The 28,000-nt window shown below is 51.4% G+C and overlaps 1 protein-coding gene across 1 annotated transcript; it reads right to left on the minus strand.

Moving 5' to 3' along the window:
* Positions 1-73: 73 nt before the first annotated feature.
* On the minus strand, positions 74-27,995 carry BAIAP2L2 (BAR/IMD domain containing adaptor protein 2 like 2). The gene is made up of 14 exons (XM_081590062.1): positions 27,945-27,995; positions 26,740-26,815; positions 25,741-25,827; positions 25,225-25,286; positions 16,700-16,771; positions 16,358-16,474; positions 15,395-15,541; positions 5,274-5,426; positions 4,831-4,972; positions 4,434-4,668; positions 1,808-1,930; positions 1,266-1,473; positions 749-792; positions 74-562 (listed from the first exon to the last, which is right to left on the minus strand). Exons 1-14 carry the CDS (start codon positions 27,993-27,995, stop codon positions 487-489), a joined length of 1,593 nt encoding a protein of 530 aa, XP_081446188.1. The 3' UTR covers positions 74-486.
* Between the last annotated feature and the right edge of the window lie 5 nt (positions 27,996-28,000).

Raw genomic sequence — 28,000 nt, forward strand, 5'->3', positions numbered from 1 at the left:
TGATACGCTGTCTAGGTTGGTCATAGTCAACCTGCCCCACCCTGTCCCCTAAATCAGACTCTGCCAGGCCGGCTGCCATGTCTCACTTGCTTTATTTCTCACCATTTACAAAAGTTAAACAGGGAGCTATGTAGGGTGGGAGAGGGGGTGTGCAAGGGGCTTCTCCCCACTGGGACAGAGAAGGAGGAAGGGTTTGAAGGGGCACAAGGTAGGCCCCCAGGGAGAGTCCAGAGTCCCTGGAGGGGAAGAAATGGTTCTGTCCCCCAATTCCGCCTGCTTTCGTTTGAAGGGCCCAGACCCTAGGCCAGTGCCCTTGGAACTGCTCAGGCTGGGGTGTGGTTTGGGGAGGGGCGGCCACCCCCCGGGTACCAGGGCCCTGGCTCCTTGGATCCACTGCTGCTGCTTCTGCTGCCGCCAGCTCTGGAGAACCCTTGGGCAGGTGTGCGTGGGGGGTACGACCTCAGACTCCAGGTGGAGGAAGGCGCCTCAGCGGATGAGGGGCGCCGAGCGGTCATTGGTGACGGTGGGACGCAGCTTTACGGTAGCAAAGGGGTTCGTACCCCTGCCAGGGGGGAGAGGAGGGAGTGAGAGGGGGCTAGGTGGGGATCCGGGGGAGGTACCTGGGCATGAGCCAGGCGTCCACCCCTACCTCCTGTGCCCATGGGGTCACCTCCACTCAGGCCCACCGTGTCTCCCCCACAGCCCTCTGCCGAGCCCAGCCCCCTCTGACGCTCGCTCAGGGACTCACCGAGGGAAGAGCTCTGGGGGTTGCTGCTCCCAAGACGTAAGTTTCTGCAGTGGGGTTGGGGTGGGGAGGATCGGGCTTGGTGGGGAAGGAGCAAGCAAGCCCCCCACCCAGCTCCCCACTCCAGCAGGGCAGAGGACTGGCCCAGAGGCCCCTGCAGTGCCAAGCTTCTGTGAGATGAGGTCAAACATTTGAAAACACAAAATGGTGTGGGTGTTAGACTGGAGGAGCCTCTGGGGCCAAGTGCCATCTCCCAGGACTAACACTGCCCCCGGGGAAGGGCTCTTCCAGAGCTCCCATCAGGACCCCGGAGCTCCCCTCTGCTAGAGGAATCTTTCCCCCCACCCTCCACCCCAGACTCAAGAAACCCATTCTGTCCCTCTCTGCACAGATGGGCAGGCTGAAGCTGGAGTGGGAGGGTCCCCTCCAGCCAGCCAGGGGCAGGGCAAGGAGGGTTACCTGGTCTCCCTGCCCACTGGACCACCCCCGGCTTGAGCGCAGGCGGTGAGAGGGGGCCCACCTTGACATCACTGGGCACCCCCATGCTGCCTATGCTACTTCGGCGGCTGCCAGGCAAGGGTGTAGGTGTGGGGCTGGGGGTGTGGCTCAGGACCCGGCTTGGGGTTCGGAAGCGGGATTGGCCATCCCAGTAGTCTGAAGATGCTGTGGAGTTGCCTGGCCGGTCCAGGAGGTCATCAAGGCTGTGGCTACCCCGGAGTGGGTAGGACCTGAGTCCAGAGAAAGGAGGGAAGAGGAGGGGGTCAGGGTTCAGGCCCTGCTGCATCCGACCCCATCTGCTGGGTCCCCTGAGCATCCTACATCCTCTTCCCCTGCCCCTGGGTGAAAGGAGACTGTTGGCTTGAAGGCAGTCCTGAGAGGAGGCAGAGGGATGGACACAATGACCTTCAACCTGTAGTGAGATGGGGGCACCCTTTCTCCAGGGGCCAAAGGAGGCTGGGCCCACTCAGGACTACAGATCAGAGATGCCCTCCTTGGTGGGTGGGGCCGCTGCCCGCCCTCCCCCACCGAAGCCCCCACCCCTGCACCTCTGACCAGTGGTACCTGGAAGGCAGCTCATTCACAGGGCTCCTGGGGCTCATGGAGGTCACCGGGGTCAAGGGGTTCATGGGATTCATGGGCAGCTCTTCCAAAGGCTTCACATAGGCCTCAGGGAACCAGCCGCTTCTGTGGGGTAGAAGCAAAAGGCCCAACAACAGTCATCAAAACACCACTTCTAAGAGGAGTCGACTATTACTGGGCACTGCTGTGTGCCAGGCTTGGCTCAAAGAGTAACTCATTTCATCCTTTGAAGGAGGTCTTTGCCGACACTCAAAGCCACCCGTCCAGACTCATGGGTCCTATCTGGGGCTGGGGTGCCTTAGAGAGGAGGAGCTGGAGATCTGAGAAGGAAAGCACTGTATCCGAGGACATGGAGTGACAGTTTCATTTCTTACTCACTGAGCACCCACTACACGAGGGCCCATGGAGAGCCAGACGTAGTCCCTGCTCCCCTGGGGCTCCCAGCCTGGCAGGGAGACAGATCCACAAACAGATGATTACAAGGGTGATGCCCAGGGGAGAGGGTGGGGTGGGCTGGGGTGGGGGACCGCAGGCAGCTGTAGGAGCCCAGAGGAAGGGGCACTGGAGCCAGGGGTGCCTGGCTACTAACCCTCCACCCTGGGCCCCCTGGTTCCAGTGACTCCAGGCACCCTGCCCGTAGAGTCTTCGTCTGCTGGGAAGCTCATTACTGCACCTTCAGAGCAGCCCGGGTCAAAGGAGAGACACTATGATCGATGTTCCCTAGCCTTTTCAGATTTCACGGAACCCATCAGATTCTTGCCGAACACCTGGGAAACTGTTCTCCAAAGAACCACCTTAGACGCACCCCCTCAAACCTGATCAACAACATTCTCACCTAAAGGTAACTGGAAGCTATTTCAACTCAAACTGACAGAATAAAACCATTTTCAGAACGTTTTAGTTCTCTTTTCACCATAATATGCCTACTGATGAAACTTGCCATTGTTTTCCCTAACCTGAATCACGGAAAGAATAATGATGTCCCAGGACTGTGATTTGGGACCTCTGATCTAGGTGGTTTTATTTTTTAATTAATTAATTTATTTTAATTGGAGGCTAATTACTTTACAATATTGTGGTGGTTTTTGCCATTCATCGACATGAATCAGCCATGGGTGTACATGTGTCCCCCATCCTGAATCCTGCTCCCACCTCCCTCCCCATCCCATCCCTCAGGGTTGTCCCAGTGCACCAGCTTTGAGTGCCCTGTTTCACGCATTGAACTTGAACTGGTGATCTGTTTCACATATGGTAATACACATGTTTCAATGCTATTCTCTCAAATCATCCCATCCCACAGAGTCCAAAAGTCTGTTCTTTATATCTGTGTCTCTTTTGCTATTTCGCATATAGGGTCATCGTTACCATCTTTCTCAATTCCATATATATGCATTAATATACTGTTCTAGGTGGTTTTATAATCAGGTCTCCCCAGGAGGTTGGCTACACCCCTGTTTAGGGAACTTTCAGGGTGGCACCCTGCTGTCCTCTGACGTGGGCCTGCAAAGCAGGTGTCTTTTCCACCACTTGTGTTCTTGGTCACGTCTCTACCCATTGGGTCCTCCTTCCGTTCCTGATCCATGCAGTCATCTGCCATCCACCCATCTATCCACACAATCATCCTGTCCATGCATCACTCATCCATGAGGGCAACCACCCCAGGACTGCCAATCCACTAGCCCATCCGTGAGCACTTACCCACTGCCCACCTCTCTGTCAATCCACTCACACGTCTCTCCAATTAGTCTATACGTGAACCCCCCATCTGTGCATCTTTCCGTGCCCCCTTCCATCTGTCCATCTGCTCATAGGAACACGCATCCACCTGCCCACAACGCCTGCATCCAGTAACCACCTACTAACCCACGTGGCGAGCACCCTCACATGCACCTGCTGACTCCTCTGTGGATGTTCCATTCATTCATCCCCTCTTCTTATCCTCATTCATTCCTCTCTCCTTAGCATGAGTGGGCCTGGGCACCAGACAGTCTCTTGCCATAAAGCCCTGTGTGTGTGTGGCGGGGGGGCACTGCATGGCTGCAGCAAGCTCCCACCTTCCCCCTTTCCTCTGGCAGAAAGAGTGGTCCCTGCTTTCCTCCAGGCTTGCAGCGACTGCAGTGTACTCCCCCGCCTCCCCCTTTTCTAGTGCGTGGTGTCAAAAGCAGCCCCTGTTTATGTTCTCTAAGGATTTCCCCCGCGCCTGACTGCAAGGGGCTGAGCACACTCTGCTTGCAGGGTCCCAGCATCTCCCCTGCACCTGGCCCACCTCCTGTCCAGTCTCTTCTCAGAGCTTGGCTGACTCTGAGGTGCACGGTCGGTGCTCAAGCAGTAGGGTTTCGGTAGTGTTCCCACTTGTGAGAGAACCTTCTCCTCCCCCATCCTTTACCATCCTCTCAAGGGCCTTAACCCTGAACTTGGTAAAGAGGTTCTTCCTTCCCTGGTAGAAGGGATAAGGAAAATAGGGTGGGACGAGCAGAGGGATGGGGAAAGGGGAGAGTTGTCCGAGGCCCCAGGGACAGCCGCTATCCTGGAAGACTCAGTCGGAGCTGGAACCCAGGCCATCCAGTCCTCTTTCCAACCCACCATGTGCCCCCGGGCTCCCACTCACGAGGATGAGCCCTCCAGCTTGCCATAGAGCCAGCCGTTCTGGGCTTCGGGCACCAGCACCTCCACGACGTCTCCGGCCGAGAAGCGCAGCAGCGTGTGGTTGGCACCCTCCGAGTGCGAGACCAGGGCGCGGACTCTTCGGGCGGCGCCGCCGCCGCCGCCCCCGCCGCCCCCACCCGGGCGCTCGCCGAAGGAGTTGGAACGCGAGCGCTGGGTGCTGCTGCTGTAGAGCGAGGCTGCCGGAGGAGCGGGAGAGCGCCGCGCCACGTGGGTGGGAAGTTCTCCCTGGCGTCTACCCTCGATCCCTCCTGCTGCATCGCAACCTCGGTTCCTCTTCCCGGCCCCAGGTCCCCAGCCTGGGACCCCGGCCCTCCCTCTGCGCTCCGGGGGCTACTCACAGGCGGACGGCGTCCGGGGCAGGGACCGGCGGTGGTCTGGCTCCAGCTGGGTCGCGGACCTCGCCTCGGCGGGCTCGGGGCCGTAGGAGCCAGAGCCGTGCCGGCTGCGGGGGGAGCCGAACTCTCCCAGGGGCCTCTGGGGCTGCGAGGGGGAGACGGGCAGGGGAGGGTGCGGCGGGGAGGGGCGGGGCCGCGGCGCCCTAGCCCAGCCCCCACCCCCAGTCCCAGGCGTCGGCGTAGGGGTTCTCAGGCTGCCGGCCGAGCCACCACGGGGGCGCCGAGGCCGCGCCGGGGCGGAAGGAGCGGCGGAGGGGCGCTGCGTAGACCGGCACCCTCGGGGGGAGGAGGCTCCAGGCGGCGGGCCTCAGGCCCCAGGGTCCCGCGGAGGGTGCCGGGGGCGGCGGGGGCGCGAACGGCGGCGGCGGGGGCGCCCAGGGCCTCACCATGTCCAGGCGGGTGGGCGTCAGGCGGCCCGAGGGGTAGGGCGGCCCCAGCACGGGGCCCAGCAGGCCCGGGGAGTGGGCGCGCGACGGGCTGCGGCTGGCCTCCGACTGCTCCTTCCACAGCAGCACGCGGTTCTGGAGCATCCCCCGGGCCTGGCCAGGGGGGGACGCGAGGGGTCAGCGAGGTCTGAGCAGCCAGCCCCCAGACTGCCCAGGGGACCCAAAAGTGGCACCCTCGACCTGGAAACTTGGGCCCTGCAAGCTGAGGGTGGCCGTAATTTCTAGCCGGAAGGAACCAGAGATCACTGTGGTCACTTTGGGGTCACACACCGTCCAGGCCTCCCTGTCCTTTGTCGAAGGCGCTTCAGTTTTCCGGGAGGAGCCTCCCCCGGCCCCTCTCTCAGTCTGTGTGCTTTGAGTGGGGCTCCGCCTCGATCTGATACTGGGGTAGGGGTGCAATACAGGTTTGACCAGTCGGGTTGCTCCATCCTCCTGGCTACAGAGATGGAGTCAGGGATGGGCACCTGCCCCAAAACTGTGCCTGAAGAACCAGTCCCAGGACTTTCCCTGGAATAATATGGAAAATTTTATTCTCTCACCTCATGGAGTTTGCTAGATATCAAGCGATAGGTTGAAGGCAGAGGAAACTTCAGCTAAGCAACAGAGAGGGGCAAATTTCTGATGACTGCTTGTATACTCCTGGATCCAGCTATACCTGAAAGCCTTGAACTTCCCAGTGACTAATAAACACTTTCGTGTAAGCCAGCTTGAGTAGTTGTCCAGAAGAAGCCTTTCAACTAGTTCTTCCAGTAAGCATCCCTTTTCTAGTATCCCCAATACATGGGCATCTGTTTGAATACCTTCAAGGACAAGAAACTCAGCCGCTGACCACACAGTCCATAAAAACGTAGGATTGGGGAGGACTTTAAATGTTAGACCTGCTGTGCTTATTAATCATGTTTTAAATTTTCTGTATTTTATGCTTTGACATCCTCTGTGTGTGTGTATGTGTTCAGTCACTCAGTCATGTCCAACTCTTTGCCACCCCGTGGACTGTAGCCTGCTAGGCTCTCTGTCCATGGAATTTTCCACTCAAGGACACTGGAGCGAGTTGCCAGATAATGCTTTGACATCCTGGGCCTTGCTAATTCTGAAAAGACTGCCCCTCACAGGGCTAGATAATTCCTAGAGATAGTAAACAATTTGAGCACACTTTTCATCAACCAATCAAAATCCCATATCCTGGGACTTCCCTGGGAGTCCAGTGGTTAAGACTCCACACTTCCACTGCATGGGGTGCTGGTTAGATACCTGGTCAGGGGGAACTAAAATCTCATGTGCTGGGTGGTGCAGTGAAAAAAACAAAAAGAAACGAAAAAGCCCGCATCCTTAATTATCTCCTTCTAACACACACGAAGCCAGTATTTCCCCTGCCCTAAATCATCCAAGCCAGGTACTGGACAACTAGAGACAACTCCTATAGCCCAGAGCTCACTGAAATCATTCAAATCATCTAGTCCTAAACCTGCCTACCCTGCTTTGCCCATCCCTTCTCACAGAAACCATAATCAAGGTTCTGAGCCATACTTTCCCTTGGCTCCTGCTGCCTCTTGACCAAACCCTGGTGCTACCCCCACATGGCCCTGCATGGCGTGGCACGGCCCTTTCTCTTGGGAAGTGTGGTATGTAATAAAACTTCTTTCAGTGGCATGGATCTCTCTCTGTGGTCACTCAGGTCTTCCTAGGTACAATCAGAACACCCTGCTCTCCAGTTATAAATGTCTCTCCATTTTCTATTCAAACATTCGCTTCCTCAAGGCCAAGTTCAGGACTGTTGCCTTAGGAAAAATAAAAGCTTCTCTTTGGGGACCTCCCTGGTGGTCCAGTGGCTAAGACTGTGCTTCCAATGCAGGGGGTCAGAGTTCAACTTTGGTCAGGGAACTAGATCCCACCAGTGGCAACCAAGGGCTTTCCCGGTGGCACTAGTGGTAAAGAACCCACCTGCCAATGCAGGAGATGTAAGAGACTTGGGTTTGATCCCTGGGTCTGGAAAAACCCCTGCAGAAGGGCATGGCAACACACTCCAGTATTCTTGTCTGGAGAATCCCACGGACCGAGGAGCCTTGTTGGCTTACAGTCCATAGGGTTGCAAAGAGTCGGAAACGACTGAAGCGACTTAGCATGCACACCGCAAACTGAGAGTTCCCATGCCAAAACTGAGACCTGGAATGGCCAAATTTAAAAAAGTGAAAAACAAGCTTCCCTTTGTTGAGCATCAACTCTGTGCCAGGCCCAGGGTTAAAGGCTTTACCTCCATTATCTTACTAGATTCTCCCAATGGCCTGGGAGGTAGATGTCATTATTACAAAAGAAGGTGCTGAGGGTCAGAGCAGTTAATGACTGTCTCAAGGTCTCGCATCCAGTAAGCAATGGAGTGGCCTGTACTTGTCTGTCCTGAGGACTCTTCCTGTGACTGTACTTTTCAATGATTGTTCCCTTCAGTCTGGCCCAGTTGCTGAAAATCCGATCTCAGGCAGCAAAACAGCTCACGTCACAGGAGCAACTAGTCCAGTCGGTCACTAGGTGTCCACCCCCTCTTTGCCTTGCATAATTAATTAGCAAAACAACAGAAAGACAAAATGCCAAAGGCATTTTCGGAGGCAGTAAGCAAAGCAAGAGCATGTGATTTTGCTTATCATATTTAAAGAAGGGTTTTTGTCCAGTTTGAGAGCACCTGCCAGGGTACTAGGGGATTCTCAGAGTCTTGGCCTGGACAAGACTCAGCTTGACTGGCTCCCCTCAGCCCTGCATTCAGGCGCTTTAGTCAGTGGTGGGGAAGAAACATAAAGGAAACCATGGGAGAATTAAAAAAAATCACAACAGAGTGTGAAAGCCATTCCAAGTATGAGACAACCCCCCTAAACTATAGAAGACTAGTAAATCTAACTAAAAATACTTTTTTCAATGTGGCAAAACTCACAATAAGCAAAATCAAATGATAAATGACAAACTTGGAAAATGTTTGCAACTCATCACCAAGAAAGGGCTACTTTCAGTAACATATCAAGAGTTCCTACAAATTCGTGAGAAAAATGGAGGAAAAGATACTGACCTGTCACAGTAAAGGAAATCAAATGGCTCTGAAACATGAAAAGATGTCAATCTCACTTATAAGACAAGTGTAATGTAAAACTACACTGAGATACCATTTTTACCTTGCTGATTAGTGAAGATCACTGTTGTCAAGGAAACAGGGAATCTCCACCCTTGCTGGTAGACATGTGAATTGGTATAGCCAATGTTTCTATCCCTGGACACACCAGTCCCATTTCTAGGTACTTATCCCAGAGATCTACTTACACAACTGCGATAAACCCAGAGTATAAAGGTGTGTTATTGATTAGACTTGGGCTAAGCAAGGGCTGATCACTGGAGACAGAGGAGAAAGACACCTTATTGAGCTTTGGCTCTTAGAGTTCTTTCAGATCTTGTGCATTCTGCATATAGAAATAGTTAGCAGGTACATATTTATATATAACTGTCTTAGGAGTTAGATCTCGTATGTCCTAAAGCCCAGCTGGCTCAGAAAACATGCTACATATTCCACCACCTGTGGGAAATCTGGTTCATTCAATCAACTGCTTCCTCCTGAGAGGCGATCACTCAGCAGTAATCAGTCAATGGAGGGGTCAGCTCTCCTCTTAATGCTGGAGTTAACTGTTCAGGATACAGGCAGAAAGAGGAGTTTCCTTCCAAAGAAGATATATACATGTCCAACAAGTAGGTTGGATCATTGAAAAAGCAAGAGATTACCAGAAAAACATCTGCTTTATTGATTATGCCAAAGCCTTTAACTGTGTAGATCACAACAAACTGGAAAATTCTGCAAGAAATGGGAATACTAGACCACCTGACCTGCTTCCTGAGAAATCTGTATGCAGGTCAAAAAGCAACAGTTAGAACTGGACATGGAACAACAGACTGGCTCCAAATTGGGAAAGGAGTGTGTCAAGGCTGTATATTGTCACCCTGCTTATTTAACTTATATGCAGAGTACATCACGAGAAATGCCGGGCTGGATGAAGCACAAGCTGGAATCAAGATTGCAGGGAGAAATATCAATAACCTCAGATATGCAGATGACACCACCCTTATGGCAGAAAGCAAAAAAGAACTAAAGAGCCTTTTGATGAAAGTGAAAGAGGAGAGTGAAAAAGCTGAGTTAAAACCCAAAATCCAAAAAAATGAAGATCATGGCATACAGTCCCATCACTTCATGGCAAATAGATGGGGAAACAATGGAAACAGTGACAGACTTTATTTTTTGGGGGGCTCCAAAATCACTGCAGATGGTGACTGCAGCCATGGAATTAAAAGACGCTTGCTTCTTGGAAGAAAAGCTATGACCAGCCTAGACAGCATATTAAAAAGCAGAGACATTGCTTTGCCAACAAAGGTCTGTCTAGTCAAAGCTATGGTTTTTCCAGTAGTCATGTATGGATGTGAGATTTGGACTATAAAGAAAGCTGAGCGCTGAAGAATTGATGCTTTTGAACTGTGGTGTTGGAGAAGAGTCTTGAGAGTCCCTTGGACTGCAAGGAGATCTAACCAGTCCATCCTAAAGGAAATCTATCCTGAATTTTCATTGGAAGGACTGATGCTGAAGCTGAAGCTACAATACTTTGGTCACCTGCTGCAAAGAACTGACTCACTAGAAAAGATTCTGATGCTGGGAAAGATTAAGGCAGGAGGAGAAGGGGATGACAGAGGATGAGATGGTTGGATAGCATCACCAACTTGATGGACATGAGTTTGAGCAAGCTCCGGGAGTTGGTGATGGACAGGGAAGCTTGGCGTGCTGCAGTCCATGGGATCACCAAGAGGCAGACATGACTGAGCAACTGAACTGAGCTGAACAAGTACATGAAAGATACTCTGTATCATCAGCCATCAGGGAAATGCAAATCAAAACCACAGTGAGATACCACTTCACACTCACTAGGATGATTATAATCAAAAAGCACCGGGGGCTTCCCTGGTGGCCCAGTGGTTAAGAATCTGCCTGCCAGTGCAGTAGGACACAGGTTTGATCCCTGCTCTGGGAAGATCCCACACGCCATAGCGTTCATGCTCCACAAAAAGATAAACCACCCAAAGAGAAGCCCATGTGCTGCAATGAGGAGTAGCCCCACTCACTGCTACTAGAGAAAGCCTGCCTGCAGCAGTGAAGACCCAGAACAGCCAAAAATAAATAAATAAATAAATAAATCTTTTTAAAAGAAGTGCCAACAAGTGTTCGCAAAGATGTGGAAAATTAGAAACCTCATAAACTGCTGGTAGGGATGTAAAATGGTAAAAGAGTCTGGAAGTTCCTCAAACAATTAAACAGAGTTCCTTAAACAGAGTTACCATATGACCCAGCAATTCCACTTCTATATACCCATGAGAAATGAAAACATACATGCACAGAAAAACTTTTATGTGTATATCCATAGCAGCATCATTCATAATAACAAAACGCAGAAACAAGCCAGCTGTCCACTGATGAATAGATAAATAAATGTGGTATATCCAGATGATGGGATCCTATTTGGCAATAAAATGGAATGGTGTATGGATACATGCTCCAACATCGATGAACTTGAAAAACATGATGCTTAGTGAAAGAAGCCAGTCACAAAGGGCCAAATATTGTATGATTCCTTTTATATGATCTTCCCAACCCAGAAATCAAACCCAGGTCTCCAGCATTGCAGGCAGATTCTTTACCAATTGAGCTACCAAGGAAGCATGAAATGGCCAGAAGAGGTAAATCTATAGAGACAGAAAGTAGACTGATGGTTGCTTAAGGCAAGGGGAAATGGGAGGATTGAGAAAAGACTGGTAAGGGGTACTGGGTTTTTTTTAGAGGTAATGAAATGTTCTGAACTTGAATGTGATGGGACTTCCCTGGTGGTCCAGTGACTAAGACTCTGCACTTCCAATGCTTAAAGATACCACATGCCACAACTAAGACCCGATGCAGCCAAATAAATAAATATTAAAAAAAAAAACACCCTAGTGGCATGGATGCACAACTCTGTGAATATACTACACCACTGAACTATACACTTTAAATGGGTGACTTGCATAGTGTGTGAATTATATCTCAATAAAACTGTTGAAAGGAAGAAGGGACTTCTTGGTGGTTCAGCAGCTAAAACTCTGCACTCCTAGCATAGGGGGCCCAGGTTCAATCCTTGATCAGTTCAGTTCAGTTGCTCAGTCGTGTCCGACTCTTTGCAACCCCATGGACTGCAGCACGCCAGGCCTCCCTGTCCATCACCAACTCCCAGAGTTTACTCAGACTAATGTCCATTGAGTCGGTGATGCCATCCAACCATCTCATCCCCTGTCATCCCCTTCTCCTCCTGCCTTCAATCTTTCCCAGCATCAGGGTCTTTTCAAATGAGTCAGCTCTTCATATCAGGTGGCCAAAGTATTGGAGCTTCAGCTTCAGCACCAGTCCTTCCAATGAATATTCAGGATTGATTTCCTTTAGCGTGGACTGGTTGGATCTCCTTGCAGTCCAAGGGACTCTCAAGACTCCTCCAACACCACAGTTCAAAAGCATCAATTCTTCGGCACTCAGCTTTCTTTATAGTCCAACTTTCATATCCATATGTGACTATTGGAAAAATCATAGCCTTGACTAGACTGATCTTTGTTGGTAAAATAATGTCTCTTCCTTTTCACGTGCTGTCTAGGTTGGTCATAACTTTCCTTCCAAGGAGCAAGCGTCTTTTTATTTCATGGCTGCAGTCACCATCTGCAGTGATTTTGGAGCCCAAAAAATAAAGTCTGCCACTATTTCAACTGTTTCCCCCTCTATTTGCCATGAAGTGATGGGACTGAATGCCATGATATTAGTTTTTTGAATGTTGAGCTTTAAGCCAACTTTTTCACTCTCCTCTTTCACTTTCATCAAGAGGCTCTTTAGTTCTTCTTCACTTTCTGCCATAAGGGTGGTGTCATCTGCATATCTGAGGTTATTGGTATTTCTGCCGGCAATCTTAATTCCAGCTTGTGCTTCATCCAGCCCAGCGTTTCTCATGATGTACTCTGCATGTAAATTAAATAAGCAGGGTGACAATATACAGCCTTGACATACTCCTTTTCCTATTTGGAACCAGTCTGTTGTTCCATGTCCAGTTCTAACTGTTGCTTTCTGACCTGCATACAGGTTTCTCAGGAGGCAGGTCAGGTGGTCTGGTATTCCCATCTCTTTCAGAAGTTTCCACAGTTTATTGTGATCCACACAGTCAAAGGCTTTGGCATAGTCAATAAAGCAGAAATAGATGTTTTTCTGGAATTCTCTTGCTTTTTTGATGATCCAGCGGATGTTGGCAATTTGATCTCTGGTTCCTCTGCCTTTTCTAAAACCAGCTTGAACATCACGTATTGTTGAAGCCTGGTTTGGAGAATTTTGAGCCTTACTTTACTAGTGTGTGAGATGAGTGCAATTGTGTGGTAGTTTGAGCATTCTTTGGCATTGCCTTTCTTAGGGATTGGAATGAAAACTGACCTTTTCCAGTCCTGTGGACACTGCTGAATTTTCCAAATTTGCTGGCATATTGAGTGCAGCACTTTCACAGCATCATCTTTGAGGATTTGAAATAGCTCAATTGGAATTCCATCACCTCCACTAGCTTTGTTGATAGTGATGCTTTCTAAGGCCCACTTGACTTCACATTCCAGGATATCTGGCTCTAGGTGAGTGATCACACCATTGTGATTATCTAGGTCGTGAAGATCTTTTTTGTACAGTCCTTCTGTGTATTCTTGCCACCTCTTCTTAATATCTTCTGCTTCTGTTAGATCCATACCATTTCTTCCTTTATTGAGCCCATCTTCGCATGAAACATTCCCTTGGTATCTCTAATTTTCTTGACAAGATCTCTAGTCTTTCTCATTCTATTGTTTTCCTCTATTTCTTTGCACTGATCACTGAGGAAGGCTTTCTTTTTTCTCCTTGCTATTCTTTGGAACTCTGCATTCAAATGGGTATATCTTTCCTTTTCTCCTTTGCTTTTCACTTCCCGTCTTTTCACAGCTATTTGTAAGGCCTCCTAGACAGCCATTTTGCTTTTTTGCATTTCTTTTTCTTGGGGATGGTCTTGATCCCTGTCTCCTGTACAGTGTCACAAACCTCCATTCATAGTTCATCAGGCACTCTGTCTATCAGATCTAGTCCCTTAAATCTATTTCTCACTTCCACTGTACAGTTGTAAGGGATTTGATTTAGGTCATATCTGAATGGTCTAGTGGTGTTCCCTACTTTCTTCAATTGAAGTCTGAATTTGGCAATCAGGAGTTCATGATCTGAGCCACAGTCAGCTCCTGGTCTTGTTTTTGCTGACTGTATAGAGCTTCTCCATCTTTGGCTGCAAAGAATATAATCAACCTGATTTCGGTGTTGACCATCTGGTGATGTCCATGTGTAGAGTTTTCTCTTGTGTTGTTGGAAGAGGGTGTTTGCTATGACCAGTGCATTCTCTTGGAAAAACTCTATTAGCCTTTGCCCTGCTTCATTCTGTACTCCAAGGCCAAATTTGCATGTTAATCCAGGTATTTCTTGATTTCCTACTTTTGCATTCCAGTCCCCTATAATGAAAAGGAAATCTTTTTTGGGTGTTAGTTCTAGAAGGTCTTGTAGGTCTTCATAGAATCATTCAACGTCAGCTTCTTCAGCATTACTGGTTGGGGCATAGACTTGGATTACCGTGATATTGAATGGTTTGCCTTGGAAACGACAGAGATCATTCTGTTGTTTTTGTGACTGTATCCAAGTACTGCATTTCGGAGTCTTTCGTTGACTATGATGGCTACTCCATTTCTTCTAAGGGATTCTTGCCACAGTAATAGATATAGTCATATGAGTTAAATTCACCCATTCCAGTCCATTTTAGTTCACTGATTCCTAAAATGTCGACATTCACTCTTGCCATCTCCTGTTTGACCACTTCCAATTTGCCTTTATTCATGGACCTAACATTCCAGGTTCCTATGCAATATTGCTCTTTACAGCATCAGACCTTGCTTCCATTGCCAGTCACCAGTGATGGAAGCACTGGTGATGGAAGCAATCCTTGATCAGGGAACTATTAATAGATCTCACATGCTGCAACTAAGAGTTCACACGCCACAACTAAAGATTCCGCGGGCCCCAACTAAGACCCAGAGCCGCCAAATAAATACATAAATCAATATTTGTAAAAGAGGAAGAAGCAGCAGCTTGTCCCTGGAGGATCACTCAGTGAGAGGAGGGATATGGGAGAAGGCCCAGCCCTGAGGCCAGGGTTGGGTGTGCTCCTGACAACTGAAGAATGTCAGCCACAGTGGAAATTAGTCACCGGATCCATTCACGTCTCCTACCTCTGCTCAGCGCCCGAAGGCCTCTGGGTTCAGAAACAGAGACTCAGGGAGGGCCTGGCAAGGTAAGGACGCTGAGGTGGAGAGGCAGGAGTTGGCTGCTGGCTGCTGGGGGCAGCTGACTGCAAGGAGTCGGGTCTCCTGAATGGTAGCTTTTGTTTTCATCTTTGGAGGGAAGAGAGCAGGGGCAGCAGGCCCTAATCCCACTGGGCTTCTGCCTATGCCAAGCTCCACCCTTGTGCCAATCTTCTGCAGGGGCAATTATTTCCCTTCTTTTCCAGATAAGAAAATAAGACTCAGATCTGAAATCACTTGCCTGAATTTGCAGCCAGGGTGCAGTATTTGGGAGACTGAAGAAGAATACAAGGAAATGGAACGAGAAACTAAACAAGACCACAAAGAAATCGGGACTTCCCTGATGTCCCAGTGGCTAAGACTCCAAGCTTCCAATGCAGGGGGCATGGGTTCAATCCCCGGTCAGGGAACTAAGATCCTATATACCATGCAGTGTGGCAAACAAACAAACAAAAGAGACAATAAATGAATGACTATCTGATGATACAAATAAAGAAAAACATAGAGTAAATAAATAAAGTAAATATCTAATATCTACAGAGTGGAAGGAAAGAAGGGGAAGGGGAGGGAGGGAGGGGAATTCCCGTGCACAGCCCCTAGAAGGTTCCATTAGTGGTCCCCCAGCCCCAGCTCACCCGGCCAAAAAACTGCAGGAAGGTGTTGGAAAGCAGCAGGTGCTTCTCGGCCAGGAAGCGGTAGCGCCGCTTCTCCTCCAGTTCAGCCGCCCGCTGACTCTCAGACACAAACGCCTGCATCTGCGCGTGCAGCCGGTTCACGCTCTCCTAGGGGAAAGGGAATTCTGGCTGGAGGCCGGGGGTGTGTCCCTCATCCAGCTGTCTGAGGCCTCCCTTTCCTTCCTGAACCAGCCACTTCCTCCTGGAGGCCTCCCCGGAGCACCCAGCCCACTCTCACTTCAGGGCCTGCCCTCTCCTGTGAGCCTGGGCTCTGCCTGCCCTCCAGCCCGAGGGCACTTCTCCCAGGTTGGGCTGGTGTCTGAGCCACCCCTCTGTCCCCAGAACCGGGCATAGGGCTGAGCCCAGAAGTGAGGCCTAGGAAAGTTGGTCTAATGAAAATGCAAATTAATGGATTAATAACCCCCTGCTTGGGAGGAAAGACTCTAAAGAGGAGAGAGATGAGCTTAGTAAAGGAGACAGGAAAGGAGGCAGGAAAGGAGATAAGTAAGGTCTTGGAGATGGAGGCCAGGCATGGGGCCCTGACCTAGGAAGGAGGGGCTGGGCTTAGCTAGGGGGCAGGAGGTGTGTGTGCGAGGGAGAGTGACGGGGCTGCTGGTGGGTTACGCCTTTGCACCACGATTAGGGGCAGTGTGACTGAGGACCTCAGGTTTTCCCGGTGAAATAGGAGAAGGCAGGGAAGCCAAGGGAATGCGAGGAGGACCACACAGTGACCAGGCAAGGAGAGGTGTTGATGGTGTCCCTGTGACCAGGGATGCCCACCAGGGGCTGGCTGACCCCTCCAGCTATGCTCACCACATGGGGTGGGGCAAACCACACTCCTGGAGTAGGGCCGGTGCTGGGTGGGGGAGCGCAGGTGGGTGTCAGGGTCCCTGAGAAGCCCGGGGTTGTCCCTAGCCCCTGCACCTTCATCTCCCGTGCGTTCTTGTCCCTCTTGCGCTCCATCCGCCACAGCTGGGACATGCTCTTCTCCAGGTTGGCAGCTCGGTGGCGGTACTCCATCTCGTAGTGCTGGCGGCTGTCCTTGGATGGGGTGGAGAGAGGAGGGAGACCCCCGTGTCAAAGGGCTCAAGGCACCTGGCCTATAGGCCAGAGCACTGGACAGGGGCAGGGGGCTCAGCTGGGAACGTGTACAACCTGGGGCCAGTCAGTGCCCAGCACTGGCCTCAGTGTGCCCATCTGTCAAATGGGGAGAGGCAGTCCTGTTGGCGATAGGCTGGGGGGGCCAGGATGGGTGGCCAGACTCACTTTGATGAACTGCATGTCCAGCTTGGTGTTCTTCTCCATGTGCTGCAGCAGGTCTCCATGGAATGTTTGCACCTGTGTGGAGTGCAGGGTGGGGTTAATCCGGGGGACCCGATCATTCCCCCAGCCCTGGTGTTCCATTGCCCACTGTGCTCCTGACACACCAGGCTCCTGACCAGTCATCAGAGAAATGGGTATAACAAGAGACCTGGTTGGACGCAGGATTAAACAGTTAGACATACAAAATATTTAGTGCAGTGCCTGGCTTGAAACACACCCTCCATAAATGTGTCAATAACTTCTGTTTCTCTGTGCCTTGATTATGCCTACCAATCTTCAAATACTATCTTCCCTACCCCCTCTGCTGGGAGGCCCTCCTGACTCCTTAGGCAGAACCCATTACTATTGGATTTTGTTTCTAGAATGTATACAACTTCTTTGGTCATTGTTCATTCCTCCAGCTATAGGATGGAATTTATTGCTGGGGCCCTGGTCATAGCCCTATTTGCAGAAGCAGCAGGAACCAGGTGTGTCCTGTCTCTGTGCTCCTGGCACCATGGGCTGGGCCTGGCCCAGCGAAAACACTCACAACTGTTCAGAGGGGTGGCAGGTTCCCATGGCAGGTGGAAATGAGATGGCCGACCACCCGGGTGACCTGGAGGACCAGGAGGGCTATTGGGCTCGGGCTCAGGCTCAGAAGAGCTTCATTCTAGCAGTTTTAGTTCTTCCTCCAATTTGCCCTGTAACTTTGGATGAGTTGCTGTCCCTCTCTGGGCCTCTGTTTCCCCATCTGTAATGGGAAAGTTTTAGCTAGATGCTCACTAGGGTCCATCCCTAGAACACAGTGAACTTTAATTCTGTGGGCCTTGGCCTTGGTGATCAGCTGGCACGTTCCCCTTTGTCCCCCATCAGTGCTCCCTGGGTCACTTGGTGTTGTTGGGACACTGCACCTAAATCTTCCCAGCTGCCCCCTTTGCTCTCAGGTTCAGGCTGCCCACTGCCACCTTGGGGGACCCTTCCACCTCTGCTCAGCCTTCTCTGTCTTCCTGGCCTTTCCCTGGGGAACCCCTGCTCAGGAACCCTCGGTGGATCCTGCCTCCTGCCCCGGGGTCCCCAGGCTGTGCTGTAGGAGCTCTGTCCCTCAGGAAAAGGAATGCTGGTAATCAGAAAGGCCAGCAAATTATAAAAGTTCTCAGTGTTTCTTCCACAATTGTTTCTGAAACCTTGTTAATCGGTCTATAAGGGAGCTTGGGTGTGACCTCCTTGGGGCTGGCCAGGCCTTAAATCCCTGATTGTGGCTGCCAGTGTGTGTGCTGGGGGTGGGAGTGCTTCAAGCCGCTCTGAGTCCCTGTTTCTGCCCCAGAGGGGCCCTTTTTTGCTGGATCGAGGCAATAAGGAAGGGAGACTTCCAATCTGTACCTGCAGGACATCCCAGTTCAAGGTTTCTGCTCAAACATAAGATGTATGTTCCTGAAAATTCCCACATCTGGCAAAATCACCCAATATAAAAACAGGGCTTATGGAAGGGCTTATGGCTGACCTCGAAACCCTGGCAACCAGAGCACTAATAGAGACAGTGAATGGTACCGGAGGGATGGAAGTGAACCACACCAAAGGCCATGGAAAAGATTAAAACCACACGAAACCAACAGAAAGGACACACTGGCAACACCTTAATTACAGAGCTGACATGCCGAGGCAATGCAGGAGGCGGTGGGGCTGTCACCACGGTGAGCATGGGAAGTGGTGACACCTGCTCCCAGCTTAGAGTCCCGGGAGGCTCGGAGCCCTTGCTCTCCCCAGGGAGGCCTGGGTGCGGGGCTCTTTTAAAATGTTCTTAAAATATAGCTTAAAGGGCTCTTGCTGTCAGTGCAGTGACAAATTGCGGGCTTTCCCCTTCTTCTTATTTCCGTTTGCCCTGTTCCCCTCCTCAATACTTAGGAGACATCACTTCTGAACAAGCCACTCCCATGTCATAGGATACGGCTCCTTCTGCTTCCAGTCACGTAGGAACTGAGTCACACCACAGAAATGAGTGTTAGGGCAGGACAGGTGGATTGTAATTGTTCCCATTACCAGGGCTTGGCTGTGATCACCGAGAGTGTAGAGGACACAGACCCAGGATACCTCAATCAGACAGGGTGCCAGCACCACTGGGTTAATGGAAAGTCATTATCAAGCTCCTAAAGAAATGGATTTAATAATAAGTTTGATACTTGAAGAGACCTTTGAGCTCTTGCTCTTGGGGAACCAGAGGGCTGCCTATAATTAAGCAGGTGCTTCTGAAACAAGGAAGTCGCCTACTCCAGCACAGGCTGAGAATTCCCAGCAAATCGTTAACAGAGACTGAGATCCACTGCTCCCCTCCCCATGGGACACGGTCCAGTAGCAGGTCCTGTGAGCTCCTCCGGACAGAAGATGAGAGCAGACCTGCTGTCACGAACATGCACTGTAAGTTCCCTGTGTCGAGGTAGTCCAGTAACTGCATCCATCGACACAGGAAAAACCCCTTTCAAAGAACTGTCTCTGTGGGCTGACCACAACTCTCCTCCTCCTGTTTGCTCTTGAACACCCTCCTTCAGGCTACAGCCCCACCAACTACACCAACAAGAGTGTTGTCAAAATCACCAAGATTCCATCCACATCACTAAGTCCCATGATCAGTTTTCAGGACTCACCCAGCTTCTCCTGTCATCATCATCAGACATGGCGGACCACTCCCTCTTCCTGAGACACCTTCTTCCCTCAGCCTGCAGCCCAGCCCCCTGTCCTTGTTTCCCTTGCCTCACCCCCTGACTGCTCTTCTCCATTTTTTTCTGATTCCCCCTCATTTCCCTGGCCCCCGAAAGTTGAGCTGCCCTGGGGCTCAGGCCATGGGCCTCTTCCCTTCTCTGTCTACATGGTGAGCTCATGCGGTTCACAGGCTGCCGACTCTCAGATATATATCCCTGCGCAGACCTTCCCCAAAATTCCAGTCTCATCCATACATTATTTGGGCTCCATTCAGCCAAAAGGAAGAGACCAATACTGAAGATAGGCTACAAAGGTATTAACATAACATACCGATAATAAGAGTCCCTGAGAAAGAAATGCAAAGAAAGAACAAAAAATCTTCTAAAAAACTGTAATTAAAGAAAAAAGATATCAAACTACATATTGAAAGAGTACACATAACAAAGAATATTGTCCCAGACTGACCAATATCAAGATATATTTTGGAAAAATAACTAGACTTTGAGAAAAAGAACAAAACTGGGGTCATCTAGGGCAAAAAAGATGGTTGGATGGCATCACTAATGACTCATGACTCAATGGACATGAGTTTGAGCAAACTACGGGAGAGAGTAGAAGACAGGGAAGCCTGGCGGGCTACAGTTTATGGGTTTGCAAAGAGTCAGACACAACTTAATGACTGAACAACAACAACAAAGGCGAAAAAAGCAAATGATTTACCATGGAGAATATAGATTATTAGACTTTTCATTGGCAACATTCAAGATGAAAGATAAAGAAAGTAGGAGAAAGAAAGAAAGGGGAGGAGGAAAAGAGTGAGTGAAAGAGGAAAGAAGGAAGGAAGGAATGTGAGGCAAGGATTTTATGTCCAGCAAAACTGACTTCCCCAGTACAAGGAGAACAAGCTGTTATCTTGGTGTCACAACTCAGAACATTGTTCACATGAGCTCCTCCTGTGGAAACAATCAGAGAACAAGACCAAAACAACAATCAAAACATGGACGTGGGGTTTGAGGTGAATATTAAAAGTATAGCTACTTGTAAACAAAGATCAATGAGGGTGAAAGGGGAGCAGGCACAGTGTAGTGGCTCTGGGTTCTGACAATGTAGACAGAACACAGCTGCAGATACTGCGCTTTTCACATGTTGAAGATTTATGGCAACTTTATGTCGAGCAAGTCTATTGGCACCATCTTTCCAACAGCATCTACTCACTGCATGTCTCTGTGTCACATGTTAGTTATTCTCTCAATAGTTCACAAACTTTTTTTTATTATTGTCATAATCTGTTAAGGTGATCTATGAACAGTGATCTTTGATGTTACTGTCACAAAAAAATTGTGACTTGCTGAAGGCTCAGATGACGGCTAACATGTTTAGCAACAAAGTACTTTTAAATTAAGGTATGTACATTGGGGTTGGTTTCTTTTTTTTTACATAATACTATTGCACACTTAATAGACTACAGTGTTGTGCAAACATAACTTTTATATGCACTGAGAAACCAAAAAATGTGACTCACTTTATTGTGGCATTTGCTTTTTGCAGTGGTCTGGAACAGAACCCACAATGTCTCCAGAGCATGCCTGTGAAAGTCAGGGGGAGGCTGCAGAGAGCAAATGTAAAACAGACTTTAACTGTTTTCAGAAATCATATTGGTGGTGGTAGAATTAGTTTCATTATTCAGTGACTGTTGTGCATACGTAACATGTGGTATAGCAAACGGTAACTGTGGGATATTCTTCTTCTTTCTTTTTCTGTGTGCTTGGGAATCAGGACTTTTGGGGGTGGGGGCACACTGTGCAGCTTGCAGGATCTTAGTTCTCTGACTAGGGATTGAATCTACACCCTCGGCAATGAAAGCATGGAGTCCTAACCAATGGATTGCCAGGGAATTCCTGAGTATCAGGACTCTCAATGTGGAACAAAAGAGATACCGGTGGAATAGAGAAGAGGTTAACTAAAAACCTGGTGCTAAATCTGCATTGGAAGTACCAGTATTAATTATGAAGAATTCTATCTTTATATATATACATATGTATATATGTGTAGTTTGTACAAACGTATATATGTATCTATGTATGCATGCATCTGTGTATATATCTAGGCATATGTATCCTATCTATTATATACACATATGTTTTTATGTACAGCACTGGCCACTGAAAAAGTCTAGGAACAGCAATGAACCCAGTAGCAACGGACACCCCTAGCAAGCAGATAATGGTCTTGAATATCACTTTCCACTAAAAGCAAAAAATTTTTAAAACGGGCTTTGTGGAGAGATGACTGATTGCATTTGCAGAGCAGCAGAAGTACCAGACGAGAACAATCTTGTCAGGATAGGTAGCGAGGAAACTGTCAGAACCATGAGGGTTGTGCCAAAGAATTCATGCGCCAGACTGAAGAGGCTTCTGCTGGTCAAAGAGGGGTCACTGTCAACTTCAATGAAATAATGATTACCAAGGAGTAAAACACATCCCCTCCAGTCATGCCAAACGGATGGAACCTGAGTCTGAGCCATCCTCGGGATCCAGAGGACAAAGGAACAGCGGAGCTGCACCAGGAGTGCTCAGAAAACCAAGTCAAAAGGCCCCAAGTCCTTCGATGGATAAACTGTAAGGAAAAGAAAGGGATGGTGAAGGAACCACTAGATTAAAAGAGACTCAAGAACATATTTTAAAAGAGAGAGAGAGAGAGCAAGACAAGTTCTAGTGTCTGGGGACATAGGCCTGGGTGATCAGTTATGAAGAAACACAAGGCAGTGTCAGACCAGTGGTCATTTTTGGAGGAAGAGAGGGTCTGTGATTTGATGGGAGCCCATGGAAGGGCTTCAGGGAGGCTGACACAGTTCCTGACCTGGGTGAGAGTTTCAAAGGCAGTCTGCCTGATAATGATTCACTGAGCTCAAATTTGTTCTGTGACATTTTCTGTGCCAGTATTTTATTTTACTTCTTGGCCACAAGCCATGTGGGATCTTAAGTTTCCTGACCAGGGATCAAGCCTGTGCCCCTAGCATTGGAAGCAGTCTTAACCACTGGACTACCAGAGATGTCCTGTGACTGTATTTTAGTTTACAATAAAAAAAGGTTTGGTTTAAACAAACAAACAAAAAAAAACTCAGCCCAGGTCCTGTCATTCCTTTGCTCAATACACTCAGAGGCATGGCCAGAGTCCTGGCAATGTCCACAGGGACTGGCCCCTGTTAGCCAGGGGCCATCTCCACACTGGCCCTCGATGCCTCCACTCCAGCCATGCAGGCTTCTTCAAGCCTTCCTGTATGCTGACCCCTCTGCCCAGAAGACTTCCCGCAGTTGTCTCCCTGCTTACTCCCTACCTCCTTTAGGCCTCTTCTCAAAGTCACCTCTCTAGAGCTGTTGTCTTGAATATCTGTTAAAAACCAAATCCCTCCAACACTTTCTACTCCCTTCCCTGTTCTCTTGTCCTCCATGGCGTATTTTGCATCTAACCCATCACACATATGCTCAGTTATTTGTCCTGGGTTTTGTCTGGCTCCCCCTTGGGGAGAGCAGGGGGTGTTGTCCGCTGTATCCCCCGCAGTGCCCACTGCAGTGCCTGGCATAGGGCAGTGAATTGTTGTCAAATGAATGAGCCCAAGGGGGAGATGGCCTCTGGTGTGTTCGGCCCAGTGTGGCTCTGGCCGAGGGCCCTGCCCGGTTGTCACAGCCAAGACACTGGTACCCAAAGAGGGCCGCTCTCCTTACAGAGTGGGCCTGGGTGACACTAGTCTCCATCCAGCTCAGATGTGCCACGAGTGACATGACGAGCCATCAGACGCAAGGAGAGGAAGTCACAGGCTGCCAGGGTGGCCTGTGCTCTGTAACTCCCCACCCAAGCCCCGGGAGATGACACAGGCCCAGGGACGAAGGAGCCTGGTGGGCTGCCGTCTATGGGGTCGCACAGAGTCGGACACGACTAAAGCGACTTAGCAGCAGCAGCAGCAGCAGCACTAAGCCTCAGAGTGTCCGGGAAATGGGCCAGGGATATGGTTTTATCGAGTGGAGGTGGATGCTTATTTTCTGCTGGTGAAACTCTTCCCCATTTCGCCATGGCTATGAAAATGGTGAGTATTTTATGGTGTCCCCAAATTGCACCTGGACGTCCAGTGTTTTCCCACACACACGTTTGGGAACCATGCAGTCATGGTTGGTTGAAATTTCCTTCTGAGCTTCCCAAGGCCCTTCATACCCAGCCCCGCCCACCTCTCCTCTCCACCAGCTCCATCCCCAGCTCTCTTCTGCCCAATGCCACGCTCTGTGCATGCTCAGCCCACAGCACCCCCTGGAAGGCCCTCTCTTCTCCTCTCCCTCTGGTCCAGCCCTGCTCCCTTTTCAAAGCTTGTTCTCTCCTTCCCAGGCAGTGAAGCCCTGCTCGGTGCCAGGTCCCCGTCCCAGGCCTTGGAGCTACAGAGAAGACCACATCTCAGTCCTGGCACAGCTCCCAGTCTTGGCAGGGGTAAAGACAGGGCATCAATTCTGCTTCTAATCATAGCTAAGGTACATAGAGGGCTACAGGTGCCAGGGTCAATAATTTATACTTATACTTAATCCTCATAAGAATGGTATGAGGCAGTTTCGATTATCTCCACTTCACAGACAGATAAACTGAGGCACTGAGGTTAAGTAGCTTGTCCAAGGTCTCAAAGCCAGCAACTAGCAGAGCTGGGCTGTGAACCCAGGTGCTCTGGCACATAGCTGGTTTTCTTCGCCACCACTTGCTAAAAACGAATGTGTGTGTGTTCAGTCACTTAGTCATGTCTGACTGTTTATGACCCCATGGACTGTAGCCCACCAGGCTCCTCTGTCCATGGGATTTCCCAGGCAAGAATATTGGAGTGAGTTGCCATTTCCTCCGCCAGGGGATCTTCCCAACTCAGGGATCGAACCTGCGTCTCCTGCCTTGCAAGGGGATTCTTTACTACTTGAGCCATCAGGGAAGCCTAAGAACAGATAGAAGCATCTGTTGGAATCCAGGGGATCTTCCCGACTCAGGGATCGAACCTGCATCTCCTGCCTTGCAAGGGGATTCTTTACTACTTGAGCCATCAGGGAAGCCTAAGAACAGATAGAAGCATCTGTTGGAATCCAGAGGAGGAGAGACTGAACTTGTCCAGGAATCAGGAACAACTTTCTGGAGGAGGGGGCAATGGTGCTGGTTGGCAAGGGTCGGGGTGAGTGGGTCCTAAGATGAAAAACAGTGTAACAGCAGTCCGCGGTGGGAACACCAGGCTGTGCCTGCAAGAGGGCAGCTCTTCGGAGGGTCTGGGCTGTGACTGGGGTACCAGGGAGGCTGCTGGATCAGCAGGGCCAGGAATCCCTCACCAAGTGGCTGAGTTCAGTTTTGCGGGTAGCAGGGGTGTGGAAACGTTTTCTCCCGGGAGTGATAAGGTCAGATCACTGGCTGCCCCCTGGGAGAGTGGAGGGAGGGCTTGAGGGGGGCCGGCAGTGGCAGGGCCCTGGGCCTGACGCACCTGGGTGACGGTCCTTTCTCTTCCTGGCTCCTCCTCACTCTGGAATCTTGGGTCAATGACTAGATTCCTGACTCAGTTTCCTCCCTGTGAAATGGATGGAAATGCACCTGCCTCCCAGGTCGCTGAGGTGCAGGTGAACGTGCCCAGCGGAGCCTGGCCCTGGAGGTGCACCCAAGGGCAGCTGCAGTTGTCATGTTACCAGAGTCCTCTCTGAGAAAGGGTGTGGAGGTTGGGCCCTTGTCCTTCATGGAACGCCACCCACTCTCCCAAGTGACCCCTCCGGGCTGCGGGGTCTGAGACTCACCACCACCTCCAGGTCAGAGTTCAAGTGCCGCTGGGTGTCGGACATCTGCACCAAGATCTCACCTGGAGGCACGGAGGGCAGCGGCTTCAGCTGGGGGGCTTGTCTCGTCACCCCCCTTCCCACCAGAAGCGCCTGCCCAAGCTGGGTGTGGGGACCAAAGTCCAGGGATTTCCCACACGACTCTGGGACTCTGGCAGCACCTGTCCTGCCCTGGAGAACTCCTGCGGGCAGGGGGTGAGGAGGGGCATCAGTTCCAGAAGGAGAATCTGGGAGCTGGGCCCTTGGGCTGCCAGGCCTGTGTCTTTGGGGAGGACTTCCTGGAAGAGCCAGGCTGTAAAAGGAACCCTCTCTGGGACCTGAGAATGGCGGGCAAGGCAGGCCCTCGGCCTGAGGGGAGGCGCCTGGGAGGCAGAGCCTGGACCACAGGAGGAGGTGGGCGGGGGGAAGTGGGGCGGTCAGGCATGTCCCCCAGGCCCCACAGGTCAGCAGAGTGATAGGGGAAGGGACATGCCTCACCCAGAATCTGCGAGGTGGAACTCTGCAGGGCCTGCTCCCCAATCTTCTGGATGGCATTGAAGTACACCTCGGCTGCCTCGGACAGAGCTGCGTGGAGAGGGGGAGGCGTCCAGCCACAGCCCCTCCTCTGTATGCCCCCCACTCCCCATGCTGGAGGGCTCTCCTTCAGTCAGGAGGGTGTGGCGGGCTCTGGGCAGCAGTGGGGGGAGGGTTGTGGAAGAGGGAGGGGGTGTCTGGGCTCTGTGTGTGTGTGTGTGTGTGTGTGTGTGTGTGTGTGTAGAAGTAGCATTGGCCAGAGGAGAAGCTGGGGGGGGTGAGCTCTCCCTGGGGGACAGGACCTTGGCTCGTCTGTCGTGGGTGGGGGTGCAGGCATCTGTGTGTGTTGGAAGGCGGGTGCGGGCAGGGGTGTCAGGAGGCGCAGGTGTACAGGCTCAAAGTGGGGGTGGGGGTGGCATGGGCTCAGGTCGCTGGTGCGAGGACTTTGAAGTCCTCAAAAGCAGGGAGGGGTTGGGTGACACTCAGCCCTGGGTGTATCCCCAGCTTGTCCTTCTGCTCCAGGGCTCACAACCCTCTGCAGATTAGCGCTGGGGGTGGGGGCGGGGATGTCGGGAAATGGGGGGGATGGGAGCAGTTTGCATAGGCACTGAGCAAGGGGCGAGGTTTGGCTGTAGGTGGGTGGACGGGGGGGGGGGGGGGGGGGGGAGGGGGCCGGCCAGGATGTCAGACTGTGGGTGCCGAGGTGGTCTGAGTATGGTGGTGAGCTCAGCAGCTGGCACAGGGTGACACGTAGAAGTGTGTGTGGTTGGGGTTCTGTGAGCCTGCAGGGTTGGGCGCTGCATCCCTGGGAGCATCTAGGGGGCACATGAAGGTGTGTGAGGGGTCTCTGGCTGTAGGGCATGAGGGTGAGCGTGGTGGGTGGGAGTGTGTAGGGACGAGGATTCATGGAGTGCAAAGATTACAGTGGAGGGCGCGATCACGTAGGTGGGGCTGGGCACTCACCGTGGAAGGCCCGGAGGTAGTTGTTGCCCAGGTACACCAGGTTCTCCAGGGCAGGGTTGAACTGCTCCAGGATGCTCTGGAGTCCGAGGGCAGGGCGAGGCAGGGCGGAGGGGGGGAGTGGAAGACGGAATGAAGGATGGGCCTCAGGATCAGGACGGCCCCCCAGCCCCAGTGAGAAGCCTGACTTGGGGGAGCCCACTTAGAACCCTGAAGTCACCCAGAATCCTGGCTCTCAGCTGCAAGGGCCTCAGAGGCCAGGATCCAGGCCCGCGTCCTTTTGGCCATCTCCCGCTCACCACCTGCCCAGTGGGCACGTGCACCTAGAAGGTTCTCCTTCCACCGGGCTGCAGCCTACGGTCTGTCACAGCGCCCAGCTGGGCATGGCTCAACCTGCCCTGAGTTCAGGACATGTGGGCTGCTGACAGCAGCCTCAGGGGCAGGGGCAGAGCTTGCCCTGCTCAGAGAAGAGCCCCTCAGGAGCCAGGCTACAGCTTGGGTCACGTGGGCCACCATATGGTCAGTGGAGAGCGCCCTGGGTGGTGAACTTAAGACTTGGGTCTTGATTCAAATCCCAGCAGGCCCTCTTCCTCCCTTGATGATTTTGAGCAAGGTGTCTCACCTCTCTGGCCTCATTTTTCTTATCTATCAGATGGAGTGATTATTTTCTACTCCATAGGTGGTGTGTTGTGAGGTTTACACGTTGCAAGGGTCCTACACACAAGAGGTGCTCAATAAATGTCTATGGAGACCGAAGCAACCCCTCTGGAGTGGGGTAGGAAGTTTGAGTGTGGGGCTCAGAAACCAGAGAGACAGAGAGGCAGAGATAGGGAGACCCAGACAGAAAGAGAGAGACTCCTCCACCCTGGGGGTCCAGGTGGCTCTTTGGGTCCCCTGCTCCCAGCCAAGGCCACCCTGGGTCCTGGCCTGCTGCGTCCAGTGTTTGGGAATTGGGGGTTCTGGTTGAGTACTATCTCAGCAAGCCTGTCACTCATGGGATGGGAGCGAGTGACCTGTTCTGGGAGGCTCAGGTTGGGGCTGGGGTGGCCAACTGACCCCAGGGGTCCCCCCCCCAGACCCACAGCGCAGCCCAGCCTGGTTCTGGGCCTTCTTTCCCAGAACAAGCTGCCACCATGCTCACCCTCTGTCCTCCAGAGCCGGCTGAACTCCGAGCCCTGGGAGGGGGCCCGGACCGTGCATGCACTCACCTTGTAGATGGCCATGGTGGATCTGTAGAACTGGTCCATCTCGGGGGCCATGGAGC

The sequence above is a fragment of the Giraffa tippelskirchi genome, chromosome 4 (assembly GCF_054371585.1).
Source record: "Giraffa tippelskirchi isolate mGirTip1 chromosome 4, T2T-mGirTip1v1.2.pri, whole genome shotgun sequence".
Classification (NCBI taxonomy): domain Eukaryota; kingdom Metazoa; phylum Chordata; class Mammalia; order Artiodactyla; family Giraffidae; genus Giraffa; species Giraffa tippelskirchi.